The following is a 23,592-nucleotide window of genomic DNA, read 5'->3' on the forward strand; positions in this document are numbered from 1 at the left end:
TACTGAATTTCCTCTGTCAGAAACATCCCCTGATTCCTCTGTAAAGCCACTTCCTCGTAAATTCAATTGTGTCAATTCCATATGTTGTCTTTTTCCCCTAAAGTTTTGCTCCCATGCCTCTCACCAACATCTGTACCAATGAGTATCCTGCACTTTTCTTTAAAACCTCTTTCAAAACCTTTTCTTTCTTTTTCGTATTTCAACTTATTTTATTTCAAAACACACTTAATAAATCTTTACTTTTTTATTCTAGTGATATACATTAATTTCAACATTGCATTCCAGTTGATATTTATGTAAATATGTAAAAACTTAATGTGGACTGATTTGGCACTGTTTGTCACTCTTATTGTGTGCTTGACTCTCTCCCTCCCCTTCATTGGTTCTCTCTCTTTAAACTTTTTATTATGGGAAATAGACACAAATAGAGAGAATGGTATGGTGAACTCTTATATACCCAGTACCCACCTTCAACAGTTATCAGCTCATGGCCAGTCTTGTTTCCCTTGCAGTCTTACCACTTATCCTCATCCTGTGTTATTTTAAAGCAAATCCCAGGCATTGTATTATCCCTAAATATATTTATACAAACCACAATATCATTATTACACCTAAAAATTCACAATAATTCCTCAATATCATCAGAAATCTAGTTAGTGTTCAAATAGCCAATCATTTTTAAAAGGTGTAGCTTTAAAAAATTTACAGTTTGTTTAATTCAGAGTCCAGGTAAGGTCCCACACATTTCAATTGATGGATGTGTCTCTTATTTCTTTTAATCTACCCCATGTCAGTCCGTTATTGCCTGTGGGCAGGGGACTTAGCTCCCTGGGTGCACTGAGAGCTTTTGGTAGCCAACACTCAGGGAAGCTGGGGGGATGTGGGAAGGGCATCCACTGCATCCACTGCTCAGGGGAATTAGGGGGAGAAATTCCAGGCACAAGGAACAGCATGAGCAAAAACCCACGAATGGCACAGCGCAGCACGCCAAACCCTTTCTTTAGAAAGTCTCCTAGCTTATCACATTTAGTTTCAGTATCTTATTACTTTAGCAATTATCTGTGTCAGAGGTGGCCAAGTGTTCACCAGCATCCATGTTCCCCTTCTTCCTTTTTAGCCTTTTTAGCAATAGGCACGTAGCAACATAGCTATAGATAACATATCCCACCCTTTCTGGCTGACAGATGTGGCCATATGTCTAAGTTTTGGTCAATAGGATATGAGAATACAATATATATGCAACTACTGGGTAGAAAAAAAATCTATATAAATTTTATTTCTACCCCTTCCTGCTGGGAAATGGCAACAAGCAGAGTTCTAGTCTTAGACGAAGATAGCACTGTTGCTTCATCAGCATTTGCCGCTGAATGACCACATGGAACACAGTCACCCAACTACCCTAGGCCATTCGCTTACCTTAAGACTGACGGGAGAAAAATAAAAATAAACTTATCTATTTTCTAAGCCACTATAATTTTGTAACAGCAACTCATCCTTTACTATACCCAACAGAGTATCCCATATGTAATGTAATGTATTATTTTCTACTTTTCTGGTTCACTCATCAAGTATATATATTAACCACCCTGGGAAAAGACACTATATCGGAAAGTGAATTTGCAAAAGTTGCTTAACCTCCTTGAGCCTCAGGTCCTTATCTGTTAGAAAAAGAAAAGACGTATCTATATCTCACAGTGGTTTTTTGTTTTGTTTTGTTTTGTTTTCCTTTTCTCCCATCAGTAGACTGTAAAGTACTTGATTATAAGGGTTACAGACTTTAATGCTTTTTTCCCCCCAATCTCCCAAGCAGCAGTTATTGTAAAGGTCTTGATTGCCAAGTGCATAAAATTGTTAGTTATCTTGAGAAAGACAGTCCATTCAAATTTTGAAGGCCAGACATTTAGAAAATAAGATTTTTTAACTTTTAAGCCTCAAATAAACTAGCTCTTGACATTTTAATTTTTAATATGCAGGTGTTAATCTGGCAAATCTTGGGTGTATAAAAGCTTAGTTTCTGTCTGTAAGATACACTGGGAAGGAATTTTTAAAAAGGACTAAATAGTGAATTTACTTTCTGCCCCACAGAAGGCACACATCCTGTATGATATGTAGTCAATAATTATGATTTATTAAAACAGACACAATATGATACGATATATATAAAGCACCCAAAAGCTGCACATAGTTCACTTCCAGTGATGGTGACTGAAGCACTGTAGTGTGTGCATATGTATGTGTGTGTTGACGGGAATCAAGGGCAAGGGGGAAGGAGGGTTCTCCTCTTAGAGGGATTAGTTGGCCTCAAGTGCATAGCTACTACTGTTTTCAAAACAGAAAATAAGAAACAGCCCTCTCTATCATAAAAAGTTGCTTTTGCCTGTATAGAAATGTGTGTCCAGCACATTGTTATTCCTTACTGTCAAAGACTTGTGAATAAGTAACTGTTGTTAAAGATATATAACCACAAGTTATTATTAACCATTATGCATCACTAACATAGCGTTTGACAAATGTTCATATGGTGTGTGCTAACCACAGGGCAAAAGCAAAAAAGCAAAAAAGCAAAAAAAAAAAAAAAAAAAAAAAAAAGCACAATTCTAATTAGATCTAAAAATGTATCCCAAATGTGCTTCTAATCACTCATCCTCTCCGCTCTGTTGCCTTCTGAAGTGCCTCAGAGGCATTTAACACTTCACAAGAGGGGCCATAGGTGACATATTTCCTCATTCTTTCCAATTCCAGACAGCAGCTCACACACATCACAACATAAAGGTCACAAACATAGACAGATGCCTGTTCAGAATACAAATGTTGCTGGGCTTGTTTTTCTCTGAGGAGTGCTCCATCCCAGTGAGTTGTAAGAAGAATGCACTTGGCAGTCTGTCATGTAACATGGCTGGTTGTGCCCTATTGTCTACTCTGAGACTTGTATTCACAGAAGGTGGGCTTCCCAGGGCCAAGGGCTGTTTAATAATGTGACAATTATTAACTGAGCAGCAAAAGTAACCTAAGAGATCACTGGCCCAACCTTCCCCCCTTGCCCAACATCTTTTACTAACGCCATCTGGCTTTTGCTGAGTGACCAGTTCTGAGAGGTCTCCTCCTGATTGCAGCTGGAAGGCAAGATGAAGCTGCTAAGTTACTTGGGACTCTTGAACTGTCTGCAGGATCCAGCACAGATGTTGTCAATCTGCTATCTGTTATGAGTTTGCCTCCTCCCATTAAGTGTTTGGGCAATTGAAAGAAAGAAGGGAAATTCCAGGACAGCCAGCCAGTCTAGGGGATGGGAGGTGGAACCGGGGAAACACAAAAGTATCAATGAAAAAAAGGAGAAAGAACACATAGGAAACAGATGCCTAAGGAATGAGAGGCAGAGCAACCTGAGGAAGCTGATTTAAAAGAAGAAAACAAGGGAGGCAAGCAAGGGATTTGTAGAGAAACTCTGAAGGTTGCACTGTCAAGTGATGGTTTGTTTTTACTAAAAGAGTGATGAGAACCCTGTCTGTAGTGAATGTGGTTACAACTATGAGATACCGAGTTTATTACTGTTGCCAACTTGAGAGCAATTTAGCAATGACTGTCAAAACTTTAAACACATATCCTAAGGGAACAACAATCCCATTGTTAAGGATGTATTCTACAGATAAACAAATGCAATAGCAATGATGTTCACTGATCTGTTCATAGTTGCAAAAAACTGTAACCACCCAAATGTACATTAAAAAGGGACTGGTTAAATAAATCATGGAATGTGAAAATATTAAAAAGAACAAAGTATATATGCTGATGTGAAAAGCTGCTCACACTGTTTTAGGAATGAAGCAGGTTGTGAAATATTTACACTAAAATTCTATTTGTGAAAAAAAGTCAATATATTTGTTTGCATATGGACTGAAACTATCAGGAAAGACAAAAAGCTAGTTTTGAAATATTATGCATAATTTGACCCCATTTATATTTTTAAAAATTATGTATAGGAGTATTCATAAAAAGACAGAAAAAGATGGAAGGACACTCAAAACTTGTTTAACAATGTTACCTATTCCGAGAGAAGAACATTGCCATGTAACCTGAGTTTTAATTTCTAAAGAATAAAACAAAATATTAAATTGTCTCTCCTACCTCTAGAGAAGGATGTTATTATAAAGGACTAGAAGGGACCCAATGACAGTGTAGTTATTTCCACACTGTGGCTCTCAGAGTAAGATTATAAATAAATGGTCCCAGGCTTTTTAAAGTCTAAAACCTTCAGTCTAATCACAAACTCATCATTATAGGTGACAAATACAAAAGCCAACTTTGCCTAAGGTCACATTGTGGCAGAATAGAACTAGAAACTAGATATTTTGACTTCTAATTCTTTTTGTTTCTAATCATACCATGAACCATATCTAAGGAAAGCCAATATTGGCTGGGCTCAGTGCCTCATGCTTGTAATCCCAGCACTTTGGGAGACCAAGTTGGGAGGATTGCTTGAGGCCAGGAGTTCAAGACCAGCCTGGACAACACAGGAAGACTCTGTCTCTACAAAAATAAAAAAATAGCCATGAGTGGTGGCATGTGCCTGTAGTCTCAGCTACCCAGGAGGATGAGGCGGGAGGATTGCTTGAGCCCAGGAGGTGAGGGCTGCAGTGAGCCAAGATTGCACTACTGCGTTCCGGCCTAGGTGACAGAGTGAGGCCACCTATCAAAAAAAAAAGAAAATTTTAAAAAAAGGAAAGCCAATATTTACTGTTCATTGATAATTTAAAAACAGTTACTATGAGTCTATTATGTACTAGGGATATGTACTTAGTAGATGACAAAGGGTAAAAGACAGCAAGACACGGACTCTACTTTGGAGAAAAACTGCAAACACGCCAGAGAGACCCTCAGTGCTGGAGAAGAATCTGGACAGATCCCTCCTTATCTATAGCAAAACTAGGGCTTGCTCTTAGGAGCCCCTCCTCAAAGACTCAGGCTCCACAATACATCCTACATAAAGTCAAGGGAAGAGGGAGACTCTCCCCCTTTGCAGTGACAGCTTAGAAAATAAAATAAACACAAGTTTTTACAATACATATTGTGACGTGCTGGTACATTAGTCTGTTCTCACGCTGCTAATAAAGACTTACCTGAGACTGGGTAATTTACAAAGGAAAGAGGTTTAATTGACTCACAGTTCCCTGTGGCTGGGGAGGCCTCAGGAAACTTACAATCCTGGTGGAAGGTGAAGAAAACACACCCTTCTTCATATGGCAGCAGCAAGGAGAAGTGCCGAGCAAAAGGAGGGAAAAGCCCCTTATAAAACCATCAGATCTCATGAGAACTCGCTCATTACCACGAGAACAGTAGCACAGGGTAACCACCTCATGATTCAATGACCTCTCACTAGGTCCCTCCCACAACACATGGGGATTATGGGAACTACAGTTCAAGATGAGATTTGGGTGGCGACACAGCCAAACCATATTGGTCAGTTACATGTTAGCCATAAGATAAGATCCTAGTTACAGAGTAGTGAGCAGGGTAAATGCTGTCACTGCCTACATAAAGCTTCCTTCACTAGCTGATCACGAGGCTCACAGAACACAGACTGCAGCGGCCATACCTGACAAACAATACAGACTTGACAAAAATAGTTCAGAGAAGTCACAAAACAAGCAAGAAATCAAATGCTAAACATAGAATTACACACAAAAAAGAATAATTTACAGTGACGGTAGAAAAGAAGAATAGAGGGTGCATGAGATCAAGAGGTTGACCAAAGAGGTTTTTGTTGATCCAATGTGATTTATCCACTGGAAAACAGTAATTTCATGCTAAAATACCATTAATGAGTGTTTTAATGTTAATGGCCAAAAAATGCAATGTTCCCAACAAGCATTTTCACATACATACCAATTCCTTTAATCAGGTGGCAGTTTGGAAGGTCTACAGATTCTACTTCTCTTGAGGCTTTAAGTCGATTTCTGTTACAAAAAAATATATATATATTTGTTTATGTATTCCCTGCTTTGTTTTAGAAAGGGTTTAAAGAGGCTTGCAGCAATACATAAAACACAGCGTTTTAAGTCTAAAGCAGATGAAAGAGAAAATAGAAAAACAAGGGTAGGAACATAAAACTGCACCAGAAATGAAGTTAAAACAAAAAGGCCTATTGCAAAGTTCTATATACTGATACGGGTTTTTTTAAATTTTAAAGCCAATAACTCAACCAATAAACCTTATAATGCAAGTTCCTATCCAAATGTAAACACAGCACCAGCTCACATTTCTCACAGTGTTGGTGTTATGGGAAAAGAGTTCCAGATGTAGAACCAGAAGCCCTGTCTTCCTTCTGAAGAGTCAAACAATGAAAAATGACTCTAAGCCTCACACAGAGACTGCAAAGAAGCCAAGAGAAAATGGCATTGCTCAGAGCCTGACACACCAAAGACATCCCACAAATAGTTAACTAACAAAAAAGAGAAGGTAGCATCCCTATCACAGTATTTTTTTAAATAAGAATTTGTTTATCTTATTTCAATAGCTTTTGGGGGTACAAGTGGTTTTTGGTTACATGGATGAGTGATATAGCAGTGAATTCTGAGATTTTAGTGTACCCATCCATGACAGCATTTACTGGAGTAGGAAGGATGGAGAACACCAACTAGTTTTGTAACTACTTTAGCAAAAGTGTTGTATATCCAGAAAATTAAAAGGAGGAAATAATAAGAGAATGTTGAACTCTAATAGGATATCTTCCCCCTCCCTCTCCACTCTAAAGGGCCGGGAAGCAGTTTGGGGCAACACCTGTGGGATCTTTGGTTTTGAACGCCACATACTATTGGCTTTCCCTTCTCCTCTTAAATTTTTTCACCTTCTCTGTTCTCTAGAGCCACAAATAATAAAAATAGCACCTTATAGAAACTTCACATTTTTCAGTGGTTCCCACATACCATACATTTAAGAGACAAAATAGCTATTTGCCGTGTGTTCTTCTCCTGTGCATATCCCTGACAGTTTCTGAGGTCTAGACACTGGGGAAGGCTTCTAGAGTATGGCGCAGGCTATCGGTTTCTTCTAGATAACCCAGAACTACTCATAGTTTGTACCAACTACACATTTTGGCAATTCATATCATACACAAAGTTTCTAATTAAAATGTTAATCAGTATGTATTTGAAATCATGTAACTTAAATAATATTAAATCTTTCGAAACAATATAGCAATAAGGCAAAAAGTATAAATAAATCAGTATTTAAATATAATAAAAATATGATGCATTAAATGTATTAAATAATACAAATTTTTAAATAAAGCATTAAAAAATACAATAAATCTCACTCCTACGTGTCACAGAAGTGATTCAAGAGAGGAAAAATAAACTAGAAAACCAAATACTACATGTTCTCACTTTAACTGGGAGCTAAACAATGGTGCACATGGACATACAGATGATGATGGTAGACACTGGGGACTACTAGAAGGGGAAGGGAGGGGAGTGGACAAGGGCTGAAAAACTATAGGGTACTATGCTCACTACCTGGGTGATGGCATCATGTTCCCCAAACCTCAGCATCACACAATATACCCATGTAAAACCTGCACATGTACCCCTTGAATCTAAAAAAAAAATCGAAATTATAAAACAAAGAGAGAGAAAAAAAAAAGTTTATGTAGCCTAATGTGGTAGTAATCTTAATTGTGATGACGACGATGACACTCGTGATAATCATGGGTAGTCAAAGGAAATAAATAACAAAACACATATAATTTACCGCTGTTCTAAGTGATTTACCTCCATGCATTCATTTAATTCTTCAAACAACCCTATAAATTCATTTAATTCTTCAAACAACCCTATAAATTAGGTAGCATTATTCCAGTTTTAAAGATGAAAAAACTGAATCAGACAAAACAATTTTCCCAAGGCTCAACTTAGCCAGAAGTGCTGGAAGCAGGGGAGTTTTTGCTTTAAACTACTCTGTACTTTTCTCAGAAAGAAGTAAAAGGATCTGTGTTCTTGTCTTAGCAGTGAAATTGCCATGACCCTTGGCAGGTCAGTTAATCTCTATAGGTGTCAGTCTTCTTTATGGATAAAATAAGCGTGAGCCTAAAACACCTCCAAGATTCTACTAATGTTATATGACTCCAGAAACAGATGCAGCTACAAAGCAATAGGTTATAACTGCTGTTTGTACACTAAGTTTTAGTATCAAGCATTGGTTTGGATGTCAATTTTACACAACTTACTACTATGCCTATTTGACTATACAAAAATAGGAATAACGATGTTTACCATCTACCTTTTTCAAAGATAATCTCTTTGGATTAAACACAATCTGTTCAAAGTAACACATTCTGATGTGATTGGAAAGTTTAATATGGGCTTCCGGTTTCAGAGTCAACTTAGGTTTGCATAAATAATTGATGCTAAATAGGGCAATCTTTTTCAACTAGTTTTCTTGTACAAGATCATGTTTTGATATGCAGCCTACCTGCTATTAACATGGAAGAGTTACGTGAGGGTTGTGCATAACTTCCACTTAACTGATTCTTTTCTTGGCTTTCCTTTTTGATAAAAGAAAATGGGGGTTTTGCCTCTATCCTTCCTGGACCATTAAGACTTCCAAATTTCTTCAGTTGGAAACTGCCAGACGTTTTCCCTGGCAGAACAATCAGTTCCCTGCTTGTTAGTGGACTTCTGTTTTCTGGGTGGCAGACCGTAGTGGCTGACAAAATTAACGCCATTCCCACCCCCCTTTCTTTCTCCCTTGCTGCTTCCATTGTAGTGGTGGGCAAAGCAAATATTTGCTTTCCCAGACTCCCCTGTATTGAGATGTAATCATATGACCCAGGTTTTGGGGAAAGATACTGTGTTCTGGATACAAAGGAGAGTCATGAGAAGACAGCTAGCTGGCATCACTCTGTCTCCTTTCTTCATGATTTAAACACACATGTAGTGCTTGAGACTGCAGTAGCCATTCTGCATCCTTGAGAAAGATACAGCTATAAAGTCAATAGGGAGAGATCAAATAATGAAAATATATGAAGAACCCAGTTCCTTGATATAATCACTGGCTCAACGAGCAAGCTCTATACTGGGTCACCTACAGACGTGTTTGTCACGTGAGGAAAATAAATCCCTCTTCGAATGAACTACCATTAATCTGATGTATGTTACTTGTGGCTGGAAGCAAGCCTCACTGGCATCAGATTTAAGAAGTTTGTGTATTTAAGAAATACACATATTTCTCTCAATATAGAGAAAGCTATACAAACCTTTTCGGATTAGATTAATAAGCCTAAAAGTATTCATGTAAAAAAGCACGACATAAATGGTATAAACACATATAAGTGATGATATGAGAGGAGGAACGCTCTACTTCGGCCAGAGCCTATTTATTCCCTAACACTTTTATGTCTATAACATGCTTATGACTGTGCTAGGTCAGAGATGCGTGGCTATTGCCATTCTGCTGTCAGGCAGGCATCACTAATCAATAGCAGCACTCTCCATTTAACCCAGAGCCAGCCTCAGACACACTGTTTCGCAACCACAGGGAGTCTGTTAAAACTGACACTCAAAAGGAAAGCTATTTGCCTTCTCTATTTTAGGTTCCTTTTGTTTTTCTTTATTTTCTTCTTCATTACAGTTATTTATTAATTATTTCTTCATCACAAACCTATGGTAGGTAAAATACAGGAAACAGTATCTGCTGGCTTCCTTCATTGGTGGCACAATCATTCCCCAAGTGACCCCTATGGAGTCCAGTGACCAAGGAATCCATGAGTAGAATTCAGGGAACCATGAACTTGGATGGGGGAAAAATACATCTTTATTTAAACCTCTAATTCAAATTGAGTATTTCCTTTGATGATGAGTGTACACAACAAACCACAATACTATTAGTAGTTATTTGTGACTCTGTCACTAATAGAAATTACAGATACTTTTCTATCGCATTTCAGTTGTAGATAGCTCAAAGTGCTATTTACATTCATAGCTACTTCAAAATATCTGTTAGACATTTACCTACCTCTAGATCCATTTAAGGGTTTAATTAAAAAAGCATATTATATCATAGATTTTAAAATAGTTTGGTAGCAGTACTTAAGTATAATTGGTTTCCTTTGTAATTGTACATATTTTATTTTACTCATTTAAAAACATGATGCTGAGAAGGAATGAAGGCTTCACTAGACTGCCAAAAGGATGTATGGCACAAAGGTTTAAGGAATTTTGCTTGAATTTCATTGTCTTCATAGATGACATTTATTGAGCTGACTGTGTGCCTGGCATTGTTTCAAGCATTCTCATAGTCCCACTGTGGAGCAGGTAGTTCCCCATCCTATAGATTAGAACACCAGGGCACAGAAAAGTGAAATAATCAGTCCAAGTTTTCAGGTAAATAGTAGAGCTATGAATGAACTCAGGCTACCTGTTCACAAAGCATGAACTCTTAACTAACAGTCATTAGCATGAAATCAATCTCAGTTTCTTTCATTCAGGAAACAGCAGTACCCTTCCAGAGGAGAATGAGACCAGGGGCTGCTAGCTATTATCTGGTCTCACGGCAGGTAGCAGTAAGGGTGCACCATGCTATGGTGCCAATATGCCCCTGAGCAAAGTGGGAACACAGTGTTACTATCAGGAGTTTCTTTGTGCCATACTTCTCTGGTTTTGAATTTACACACAACTGCTGGGGCTTTATCTCCTATGTGCAAGTGATATAGAAGCCAGGGCTTTATCTTTTATGTATAGCCTTGTAAAAACCCTTTGGAATTCACCCCTTGAACTCTGGCAATACTTGCACTAAGTTACTAGGAATTTGTGCTTAGGCCTGTAAACCTAGGGAAAATTTGCTCCACTGGCAGAGAAGCTAGAAGACTGTGGGGAGCTGGGGCCAACTTATTTGGAATCAGGAGACCTGGCTGAGGGGACAGGTTCAGCACTAATCATTCATTAATTATATTATTGAATAATTATATTATTCTGTTGAACTAACTAGTTAACCTCTCTAACCTCAGTATTTACAGTTATAATGTAGAGGGGAAGATATCTATGAAGACTGGATGAAGGCATAAAAGTAAAAGAGCTTTCTGTCCAAATGTCAGTAAATGTATATTTTGGTTTAATATAAAGAAATTTGGCAGGGCTCAGTAGCTCACACCCATAATCCCAGTGCTTTGGGAAGTTGAGGCGGGAGGATCACTTGCGGCTAGAAGTTTGAGATCAGCCTGGGCAACTCAGCAAGAATCCCGTCTCTACCAAAAAAATGTATTTTTTGTTTTTTCGAGACAGAGTCTCACTCTGTCGCCAGGCTGGAGTGCAATGGCTCATTGCAACTTCCACCTCCCGGGTTCAAGCGATTTTCCCGCCTCAGCCTCCTGAGTAGCTGGGATTACAGGCATGTGCCACCATGCCCAGCTAATTTTGTATTTTTAGTAGAGAGGGGGTTTCACCATGTTGGTCAGGCTGGTCTTGAACTCCCAACCTCAGGTGATCCGCCCACCTCAGCCTCCCAAAGTGCTGGGATTACGGTAATGAGCCACCGTGCCCAGCCGTGTTTTTTTAAATAGCCAGGTGTGGTGGTGCATGCCTATAGTCCTCACTGCTTAGGAGGCTGAGGTGGGAGGCTCACTTGAGCCCAGGTGTTCCAGGTTACAATGAGCTATGATTGTGCTGCTGCATTCCAGCCTGGGAGAGAGAGCAAGATCCTGCCTTGAAGAAAAAAAAAAAAAAATTTAAAGATAAATTAAAAAAAAAATAAAGAAGTTTTTACACTTTTGACACACTGACCAGCACACAAGAGTCACCTAATAAATGATTTAAAGGATGGTGGTTTAAAAAAAAAAAAAAAAAAAAAAAAAAAGACTGCTGCTTCAGAAGTAGAAACAGACCACATAGCTTCTTGTGGGAATTGTCATAAAAGGTGCCAGGCAGCAAGTAGAACATTCACATGGGTACTCTGGGGGTTCCCGCCCACGCTTAGGTCTCTGATGCACTCAAGCCTCACGATTCATCCACAGCTGCGTACCTTGACACCACGAACTGGCCTGGGAATATTTGTATACTGTTATTTTCTCCTTTATTGCTCAACTAGGGAGGGGTGGAAAAGGAGGGTGTGGAATCCCAGTTACAGTTTAGAAGAAGAAAGACAGCTTTGATGACATTTATCCCTCTGGGACATCCTTATACTACAAATTGAAGTGGGCAACCTGGGGAGAGAAATAACTGTCTGTCTGGGGAGAGAAACTGCCAAAGCACCGTCTCTAAATATTGAATAATCAAACAGTAGGTATCAGATTAAAGCAAAAAATCAAACATAAAGCCTCTGTCTCTTCAACTTCCTCTGAAGAGCCTTTCCTTATGAGGAAGTGGGAACTTGCTTTTTTTTTTTTCTTTTTTTTTGAGGGAGTCTTGCTCTGTTGTCCAGGCTGGAGTTCAGTGGCTCAATCTTGGCTCACTGCAACCTCTACCTCTGGGGTTCAAGCAATTCTCCTGACTCAGCCTCCCAAGTAGCTGGGATTACAGGCATGCACCACCACACCTGGCTAATTTTTGTATTTTTATTAGAGGCAGGTTTCACCATGTTGGCCAGGCTGGTTTTGAACTCCTGACCTCTAGTGATCTGCCCGCCTCAGCCTCCCAAAGTGTGGGATTACAGGCGTGAGCCACCGTGTCCGGCTGAACATGCTCCTTTTTAAAACAGACTCTAAAGGTCACCGAATTCTGTAAACAGAAGGCAGTCTACCATATGATAAAATATAGGGTACCCAGTTAAATTTTAATTTGAGATAAACAATGAATGATATTTCAGTATAATTATGTCCCAAATTCCACACTTATGCTAAAAGTATGGTAAGTATTTCATACTTACACTTAAAAAAAAATTATCTATCTGAAATTCAAAGTTAACTGGGTAACCTACATTTTTCTTTGCTAAATCCAGCCACCCAACATTCTCACGTCAGCCCATTTGGGGCTTCACATATCCAATAAAGTTACCACTTTATAAAGTCACTGCCCAATAAGGTATATCACAGTCACATAAAGAAAAGTTGCATCAAATTGTAAAGTAGGCCGAGAGTGGTGGCTGATGCATATAATCCTATCACTTTGGGAGGCGGAGGCGGGAGCATCACTTGAGGCCAGGAGTTTGAGATTAGCCTGGGCAACAAAGTGAGACCCTGTCTCCGCAAGAAATAAAAGTAATAGCTGGGCATGGTAGTACGCATCTGTAGTCCCAGCTACTCAGGAGGCTAAGGAGGGAGGACTGCTTGTGCCTAGGAGTTTGAGGCTGTAGTGAGCTTTGATGTACCACTGTACTCTGGCTTGGGCAGCAGAGCAAGGCCTTGTCTCAAAATAAAAAACAAAGAAAAGCAAAAACCAACCAAACAAAAACCTGTAAATAAACTATCCGGTGCATCTGTCAATAAGTTTTACTTGCTTTTTCATTTTTTTTTTTTTTAGATTTGCAGCTATAACTTTAAAACCTTAAGATTAGTGAGAAGGGGAAAAATTTGACTGTTGAGAAAACTTCCAACTTGCAGAAAAACTGGTGGCTTACACATTAGTGACAACATAATAAGCTTGTAAATTTTGGTGGTCTTGTCTTTGAAACGGAGAGCAGGACAGATCATATACAAAGTCATCCAACTCATGAATGTTCTGTAGAGCACAATGGGCACTACCTAACATGAAAATTAAGGTCAACATGTCCATTTCCTACCCATGAGCATTCTTTCCTCAACTCTCACTGCCATCTCAGCCACCACACTCTTCCTCTTTGCATTGCTTTATCAGTAGATGAAACTACAACCATGGGACAGTAGAGCTGTGGCACAAACTCTGGTAGTACTTTTGACTTCTCCCTCATCCCTGGGGTTCCAGAATTTGGGTCCCTGTTATCGTCTCTGACCTACTGCAATACCTTAACCAGCTTCCCCATGTCCGCTCTCTATTCTAGTAGTTCTCAACCTTGACTGCTCATTAGAATTATTAGGAGTGTTTTTAAAAAGAAAAAATACCACTGCTACTGTCAGCCACTGTTCTTACATTATGTACTCCCTTATTTACCTGTGAACCCTGAAGCCACCTTGCCAAACAGTACATTATTTCATATCACATTTTAGTTATAATGAAAAATCTCTGGTAGGTAGACACCATAGTTTATAAATTACCAACTCAAATTTTGTTTATTTATTTATTTATTTTGTAGAGATGGGATCTTGCTATGCTGCCCAGGCCTGTCGCTAACTCCTGGGCTCAAGTAGTCCTCCAGCTTAGGCCTCTAACAGTGCTGGGATTACACGTGTGGCTGTAGATTCTGATTCAGATCAGCTGAATCAGAATCTTTGGTGGTGCCACCCAGACACCGGCCCTCCAAGAGATTCTAATGTACAGAGAACCATTGCTCTATTCCAATCCCCCCTTCCAGGCTTATCTCTATAAAACACAACTAGTTATATTAAGTTCTTGTTGAAAAGCAAAACCCACCAATATTTCCCTTTTGAAGGACTATTGGGCCTATCAAAGTGGGGCCCCATTTTTCAACTTATATTTAATGGCCTCAAAACCTATCCTTCCCACCACCCTACTATTCTCATCTCCTGACTTTATGCTCCCTTCAAACTGGCCCATTTGCTAGTCTTCCAACTTCCCACCTTAGTCCCTTTGCTCCTGCTGCACTATGCATTTGGCATGGGCCCCTTCATGCCTGTATGTGTTGCATCCACCCTTCACGGTCAGGTCGAATGTCTCTTCCTCCTGGAACTCCACCTTCAGGGGATGTAATCTTTCCTCTTTAAGCCTATGGGGTTCGTTTGTGCCTGTCCTTAGGACATCCTAATTTATACATTTACTGTATTTTATTTCTCTCTTCCCCTGTATTAAACTCCATAAGGGTCGTAGTCTACTACAGGAGCCTAAGAGAGAATATCACACATACCAGGCGCTCAGTATTTCTGGAACTCTTTTGCATGAGGCCTATAAAATTTTGGTTGAAGCAGGGCAGGACAGCTCACACCTGTAATCTCAGCACTGTAGAAGGCCTAGGCCAGAGGATTGCTTGAGCTCAAGAGTTAGGGACCAGCCTGGGCAATATAGCAAGACCCCATCTGTACAAAAAATAAAATAAAACAAATAAAAAATAAACTTTGAGTTGGCAATTTATAAACTATGATGTCTACCTACCAGAGATTTTTCTTTTTTTTTTTTTTTTTTTGAGAAGGAGTCTGGCTCTGTCGCCCAGGCTGGAGTGCAGTGGCCGGATCTCAGCTCACTGCAAGCTCCGCCTTCCGGGTTTACGCCATTCTCCTGCCTCAGCCTCCCGAGTAGCTGGGAACACAGTCGCCCGCCACCTCGCCCGGCTAGTTTTTTGTATTTTTTAGTAGAGACGGGGTTTCACCGTGTTAGCCAGGATGGTCTCGATCTCCTGACCTCGTGATCCGCCCGTCTCGGCCTCCCAAAGTTCTGGGATTACAGGCTTGAGCCACCGCGCCCGGCCGAGATTTTTCATTAAAACTAAAATGCGAGATGGAATAGTGTCTGCACTGTCTGGCATTCTGGCTTCAGGCTCCCCTTGTGAATAAATAAAAGAAAGAACAGTAGCTGAATATTTCAAGTGTCTTTGATCTACAGCTGAAGTGTTTCTCAAACTATGCAGAAATGGGTGGAAAAGAACTTTATTAAAGACGGGGCTCGTTTGGGCAACAAGGAGAAGCAGCACCAATGACCTGAAATAAATCTTCATAATTAAAGTTTCAATGCATGAGTAGTCGTTTTGTTTTCAGGTTTGGCCCTTGAGTAATTGTAAAGCATTCTCTTGTCAGCCTAAGCAGAAGAGAACTTTATTAGCAGCAAGGGCTTATAAACTTTCAAGAAAGTGTCGCGATTCACTCCAAACTTTGCTAGTTTTTTCACTAGAAGAGGAGAGTAGGGGTGATGGGGGTTCAAGTAGCTGGGGGAGGGACGGCAATCAAAAATTCTCCAACCCTGGCCGCAGGGCAGGTTCCGCAGGAATCCCTCCCCCAGCCTACGCCCTCCCCGCACCACGCGGCCACCCCCAGCCTGGGGACCGGCGAGGAGGGGCGCGCGGGAGTCCCACCTACCTGAGTGCCAGGAGCCTCTCGCCCAGGAGCGCCAGCGCGATCCCCAGCAAACCCACAGCCACCAGCCGCCCCATGGCGCGGAAGCCGGGCGCGCTGCCTCGCTCGGGCCTGGCCGGCAGCTCCGTGGGCGGTGCCATCTTCCTGGCTCCACAGTGCCGGCCGCGCTCCGCCCCGTCCTCCGCCTAGGTCGAGTCCCTGCGCCGGGGCCGCGGAGGCTCCGCCCTGGGCCTGGCGCTGGTCTTTGTCCTCACAAACTTATTTTCCCAGATACCTTCGGGACAGCCCTGACACGCCTTACTTTAGGCTCCTGACGTGAAACTTTGAATTCCTTCACCTCCTTTTTCAGACAACTCACCCGAAACCCTCTAGGAGCCCGCATACCTTTCTCGTTTCCCTAGTCTTCAAACACATTTCTCACTCGCTGTTCCAGTGAGAAACTTACAGAGAAAGCTGCTTTTGGGGGCTGGGGACGGTGGCCAAGGGAGGGAAAGTAATGGGATGCGTCTTGTAAATATTTCACTTTGGAATCACTACTTTTTATAACAGGACGTAGTTGCAAAGAAATAAAAATCCTGTGTCTCGTAATACTTTTTTTTTTTTTTTTTAAACATGGTGTCGCTGTGTTTTAGGCTGGAGTGCATTGGCATAAGCACAGCTCACTGCAGTCTAGATCTCCCGCACTCAAGGGACCCACCAGCCTCGGCCTCCTGAGTAGCTGGTACTGCAGGCACGCACCATTACACCTAGCTAAGTGTGTGTAAGGTGTCTGTGGTGTGTGTGTGTGTGTGTGTGTTTGTGTGTGTGTGTAAACCGAGTCTTGCTGTATTGCCCAGGTTGGTCTCAAACTCCTGGACTCAAGCCATCCTGTGTGTGTGTGTGTGTGTGTGTGTGTGTGTGTGTGTGTGTGTGGAGACCGAGTCTTGCTGTGTTGCCCAGGTTGGTCTCAAACTCCTGGACTCAAGCCATCCTCCTGCCTCAGCCTCCCAAAGTGCTAGAATTACAGGTATGAGCCACCATGCCCAGCCTCTATTAATACTTCTAGACTACAGACTTAAGGACTTAGACACATCTTTTTCATCCAAACTCAACTTAATGGGAAGAAGTGTAGTTTTTTTCTTTTCCTTTTTCACTCTGACAACCGTAACATGAAGGAATAATTTAAAATACAATTTTGAAAGTATAAAATGAAACTTACCCATCAAGATTGATATCATTACAATATATTAGTACATCTGAAATAAGTTTCTAATGCTTTTTAGTATTTAATTGCCACCCTACAAAATGTAGGCAGAAATGGTCACACTTGACAATTTTCAACAATTATCAGTTTTATAAAGAACCAGTAAATAAAAGTAGATGCCAATTTCCCACCTGCCTCTCACTCAAAAAAAAAAATAAATAAAATAAAAACCTCTGTCTTCCTCTATGTGTGTGTATCTCTGCTTCAGTCCTAAGGGATATTGGATTACACTGGATGGTAGAAAGAGAAGTAAGAAGTTGTCCTTTGAAAGTTCAGGAGGCATTACCTTTTTTGTGTCGTGGACCCTTCTGGCAGTGGTGAGCCTGTGGTTAACTTCTCAGAATAATGTTTATAAATGCTTGCAATAAAATGCATAGATTTTCTCCTGTGTGTTTCATGAAAAAAAGAAAGAAAAGAAAAATAATTTTTTTAAGTGAATAAAATGTATAGATTGCAAAGAAAATCAATTACATTGTAAGAAAAAAAAATAACAGAGCAGTCTGAACTCTGTGAGGTAGGCAAAATTTATCAGGCCCAGAGTGACATGAGTATGGGATTTCGGTCACGCCCCAACACCCATGCCTGGGGACAGTTGTTTAAAGATATTTTGTTCCCGAGTAGCTGTCCCACCCATTATCTTCATATTCCTGAAATTTATGATACCAAGAATAAAGTATAACCAATCCACAGCTTATGTTATTTTAACGCAAAGAATTTAGGAACTGCCTCTTCCTTCCCCTTAAAAATCTATGTGTAACTACTGCTAATCAGCGTGTATATTTAGGGAAACTTGAATCTATGCTCCTGGGTTGCAGTACTCAAACTTGGCCCAGATAAACTCTCTACTTACATTAATTTTGCCTTAGCTTCAAAATTAAAGGTCGACAATTGAAATGTAATTGTTAAAATATCTAAAACATAATTTTTGCTATAGTAATGTGGTAATGTAATGTGTGCAACATTATTTAACATAGTAAATAACAAGATCTAGCAACATCCTTTTAAATAATGAGCGCAAATGTTCTTTCATGATACTGAAAACAACTGTAATTAAATAATGAAAATAATTGTCATTTCCATTAGTAACAGTCACGAGTACTGCAAATGCTTCTGAGGTTTGTCTGCTAGTTTTGTAGTGGAAGAAAATACTAACTTCCATTTGAAATCAAGATTTTTTTTTTTCTTATCTGAGGTCATTAATCCCTCTGAATTATCAATGGGATTATCAATGAATTATCAATGGGTTAAGAACTCTGACATAGGCTAAGGCTATGACTGTTTAGAGAAGGGTGGAATCTCCTTCCTAGGACTATTTTGTTGTCAATCATTGAGGAAGAGAAGAGCCTCAGATACAAAATCAGAATTTAGGCCTGGCAAGGTAGCTCTTGCATATAATCTCAGCACTTTGAAAGGCCCAGGTGGGAGGATCACTTGAAGTGGGGAGTTCAAGACCATCGTGGGCAACATAGGGAGAACCCATCTCTACAAAAACATTAAAAGTAACAAAAATAAATAAATCAGAATTGAGAAGAAAGACCTAAAGCAGAGGGGCCTTGGACTATTGCCTGGGCTTCTCTCTTAATCTCTTAGGCCCTGAGGGAAGTACGTACAACTATGCCTCATGGATTCTGGGTCAGCAGCCAGGCTACAGTGTCTTTCCACAGGTTCCACAAACTGCGAAAACCACACAGATGGTAAATAAGAATATCCAGGTATGTCCTATTCTCTATGTCTGTTTCCGTTTTGCTATTCCCAATTTGTAAAAAAGAGAAAAAAGTCATGTTCTTAATAGTCATGTTCTTCAACCTGGTTTCAGGTGACATTATAGGATTGGAGGTCTACATCTTTAGGATAGTCTCAGGATAGCAACAACAACAACAACAACAACAACCAAAACCAGCTTTTGTGCTGACTTTCCTTTCTTCCCGGGCCCATGGTAGGTGTCACTGATTGATTTTGGCAAAGTGTCTCATCACACCCAGACTTGTCCTCACAATTTGTTAAAACAACAACAAAAGGGAAATAAGAATCCCTGAGCTAGGGAACAGATTACAGTTCAGGATGAAACCTATTTGCCATCTTGGTGCTGGGTGGTCAGGGGGAACAATGCTCTGGGATTTAGCATGGAAGCATTTGCGATAATGAGCCAGGGCTTTCAAGTCCACCAAAGCTCACCCTCAGAGAATCAGAGAAACAGAAACCTTATTTTAACTTAATTAACATGACCAGTGAGTTCCCCCAATAATCTGTGTGAGGAATCTTCTACCCCCATATTCTTTCTCTTTCTGAATGTTGCTGTTGAAACAACTTTTGCAGAAGTAGTATCCATCTTTTCCCCCAGCCCCACCACCATCCTAGGGCTGGAATTGTCATTCCTCACATGGAGATGGAGATGAGGCGTATTTTCTAATTAGGAAATCAGAAACCATTGTAAGAATGTTATAGTGGTTATTACATTGTATAGTATAGTTTAGCTGTCTTTTGAGATAAGTAGGATGTATAGGCTACACCAAGAACATAACCCCTGGTTTATGTTTGTTTCCTGGGGAAAGTGGTTTCTGACTACCAAATAACCAAGTTACTTAATACAAAACAAACTTGTTCTGGAACTTGCTTGTGTGCTGGCAACTCCTTATACTTGGTATGAAACAGTTTTTCTCAAATAATGACTTCTGACTATGATTAGACATTTAGTGGGTTTTAAGCAAAATTTCAGAAATAATACCTTTTATCAATGCTTCTCAAACTATGTGCAGTGAAGGACGGGTTTTTCTTGGCCTTTGTAAAATACAATGACAATGACTTACTGGAAGATGAAGTGAAAAAAAAACCAGACATACAAAATACAAGCCCAAATCTTTTATTATTTGGTTCAACAGACATAAAATGACTTGTCAAATTTCTGTAACAGTTTCTAAATGCTTACTTTCAATTTTTTGTAATTAACTAGCCATGGACCAGAAACAAAGAGTTCACAGACTGAAAATGGTCAATGGAGCACACTGCCTTTCATAATTGTACTTTTAACCCTTTAAAGTTCTTTGCGTTGGATTCTTACTTGTAATGTTCACAGTAATTTGTGAAATAGGTGACTCATGATTATTGTAATTTTATATAATATGTGATGGGGAGTTGGACCCTCCATATTCCTTTTATCCCTTCCTCTCCTTACCTCTGTTTTAAAAAGGGAGCAAAAATGCACTGAAGGCATGCTATCAAAGATGGTTATTATCAGCAAAAGAAAGATTTGCCTTTTAGATGCCTCACTCCGTGGCTTCTCAAAGAGTAAAGGAAACCTCCCCCCAGCCAGGCCATTTTCTGAGAATTCCAGCATATTAAAAAGTGAAGAAATGCCATAACAGAAACATAAAGATTTTTTTAAATATTTATGTTCAACAAATGAACATCTTCAAATAATAGGTTGAATGATATTAACTTGTTGTTTGTAGAGGTCAAATTCATAAACAGAGATAAAACACAATGTAATGTGCTAGTTACAGAATAATTATGCAATTCATAAAAAATACTTATTCCTGGTTTGCTATAGGAAGAGTGGTCCAGTCGTAGAACTGAAGTTTAAAATGAATGAGTTTTTTCAGTTGTGTCAATGTATCTTTATGATGTATGAATAAATGAATTCTGAGATAATGTTGAAAGTCAACATTTAAGGCTCTTTGTAAACTTTGGCTTGCCCGTCCCCATGAGACCGAAGCCTATTTATTTGGAGAGCTATAGGCTTTGTTGCCTCTCTTCCAGGAACCATTGAACCCTGGGGAAGAAGACAGAGAGGGAGAAAACACTGGGAGAGAAGAGGGGAGTAGGGAGAGAAAGATACAAAAACTCCCCAACCTCCATCTGAGGCTGACTTTGGATGGGCTGAACTCTATGGAAAAAGTAAAGACATATTACATCCTCTTCTAGGAAATGCATGCATGTTTTCCATTGTCCAAAGCAGCATTATTTGTACTTCTCCATGAATGAACCATATGTTCTACTCCTTTTAGAAGCCTTAATGAAAAAGGCTTAATGAAGGGGTCCACTGAAGTAACAACCACAGGTATAATTTATTGAGCACTTCTTATTCCATACACTGCCTCATTTAACAACCATTTGGTTGTCTTTTGTTAATTGTCAAATAAAAACAGATTTCTATTTCTTTGCTATTCTTGGTAAGAGCAGAGATGAATGAGCTGGTAGTGAGAGTTGTAGAAAATTACATCATGTAAACACGCATGAAGGAGAGTTTAAAACTAGGCAGACCTTCCCTGCCTCGGTGGCGGTCAGAGTCTAAGCAGTTGGACAAACATGCAATGTTGTATCAGGGTCTCAGAACTTTGATCTCTATCCTGTGTGTGATGTAAAACCACTAACGACTTTTTAGGAAGGGAGGCATGTTTGTGTTTTCAAAGGTCACTATGATAGGTATGGGGATATTGAGAAGCTGGGCTGGAGTCTATTCAAGAGAAGACACAGATGTGTACAAGGCAGAGGTATGGGGATGGCAGAGAGGAGCAGATTTAAGGAATTTTGAACGTTGAATGGATAGAAATGGCTAATAAAATGGGGGTGGGCGGAGACTTTCCTGCAGGCTGAAGTGGGAAGATCACTTGAGCCCAGGAGTTCCAGTCCAGTGTCAGCAACATAAGGAGACTCTTTTTTTTTTTTTTTTTCTTTTTTTAATGTGGGTGCAATCTGTTATGGGATTAGAGTTTTTTTAAAAAAGAAAAAAAATGTGGAAGGAAATGAGTGAATGGGAGTAACTAGGGTGGGGGAGGAACAGTTTGGGGTGGCAGGGACAGGACAAAATAGTGAGTACGGCCTGGGACATAGCACATTTGATGTGCTCAAGGCTCAGTAAACATTTGCAGCCAAGTTTCTGCTGCTCAGGAATGAGATCTTGCCTGGAGATAGAGACTTGGGAATCATTAACCCAGAGTGTAGCAATCTGAGTAAATGAGCTACAGGAAGGTTTGAGACTGTAGCCTGAGGTGGTGTAAGTAGAATTCCTAAGAGCTTTATAGGTATGCAGGTGGCTAGGAGATGCGGAAAGGTGGGGAAATAGAACGGAGAATTAGAAATTGATCTGAGCTTTAGGGATCACCTTAAACCAAGGAAAGCAGATGCTGACATAAAGGTGCCCTTATCTCTTTCCCCTGAATCTGCATATGTGACCTTGAAATTCTTCATACTGGCTCCAGGCAGTCATTCTGTGTCTATGGAGAATGAAACCTTATTTGCTATGCCTCCACAGAGCCTGGAAACCAACTGAAAGAAGAGGATGGGGATAGGATAGGAGGTTGGCAAGAAATCTCCAGTTAGTTTTGCTTGACATAAGACAGCCCCTCTCGTGGCCTCTACACCCTCAGCAGCAGGAGTGAATAGCAAGCCCTGGAGTGTGCTTCTGGCAAGACCACTCTCTTCTTCAGTGCTTAGTGTCTCACTTCCAATATTTGTGGAACCCCTTGATCTAGATTTCTTCAGTCCCCAAAAGAAGTTGCGGTTCCCCAGCAACCCTCATCTTCCAGACTCTCTTTCCCATGTGGTTGGGTACTTTCCCCCATCTCCCAATTCACCCCCAACCCCCCAAACTCCTTCCTTATGTCCCCTGGAAATCATAGTCAGTCATTAGCAAAATCCCTTATATTCACTATATCTCTAAATAGTCTCTTCAACTTTCATGTTATCTACTGACCCCCAATGCCAGGACATTTTCCCACCTGTTCCAGAAAGTTCTAACTCCTGGCTCAAAGTCATTCTCTTTTATAACACACCATCAAAATTCCTGGTGATTTTAGCATCCATGTGTAACCTTTTCATACCTAACTTTTCAGTTGCATAATCTCTCTTCCAATGACCTTGTCTCTACTCCACTTTGACACCTACTCCTGTGGTTATACTTGAAGACTTTTCCACTACTGGTAATGACAACACCTCCAAAATCACAATTTTAAGATCTCACCTTCCAATCACCACCTCTTATTTTTTTTAGCTCATTCCCTCTTGTACTCCATATTTGAAACTTTTTGACCCTGCTTTGATGTCTAACTGTTAGAACTGTTGCCTCTCACTACACACATACTCCATTTTATTCTACTTTGTCTGGTGCTGATTCTTTTTTTTTTTTTTTTGAAATGGAATTTCGCTGTTGTTGCCCAGGCTGGAGTGCAATGGTGCCATCTTGGCTCACTGCAACCTCCGCCTCCCGGGTTCAAGCAATTCTCCTGTCTCAGTCTCCTAAGTAGCTGAGTTTACAGGCATGCACCACCACACC

General features: G+C 40.2%; 1 protein-coding gene across 2 annotated transcripts in view; it reads right to left on the minus strand.

Moving 5' to 3' along the window:
* PON2 (paraoxonase 2) overlaps positions 1-16,527 on the minus strand; it is a 30,140-nt gene extending 13,613 nt beyond the window's left edge. For both annotated transcript variants that reach the window (XM_021936012.2, XM_003896302.4), the window contains exons 1-2: positions 16,082-16,527; positions 5,881-5,951 (exon numbers count right to left, since the gene is read on the minus strand). In XM_021936012.2, coding sequence (XP_021791704.1) covers positions 5,881-5,951; positions 16,082-16,218 — 208 coding nt within the window. In that variant the 5' untranslated portion in view covers positions 16,219-16,527. The remainder of the gene's footprint in view (positions 1-5,880; positions 5,952-16,081) is intronic.
* Between the last annotated feature and the right edge of the window lie 7,065 nt (positions 16,528-23,592).

The sequence above is a fragment of the Papio anubis genome, chromosome 4 (assembly GCF_008728515.1).
Source record: "Papio anubis isolate 15944 chromosome 4, Panubis1.0, whole genome shotgun sequence".
Classification (NCBI taxonomy): Eukaryota; Metazoa; Chordata; class Mammalia; order Primates; family Cercopithecidae; genus Papio; species Papio anubis.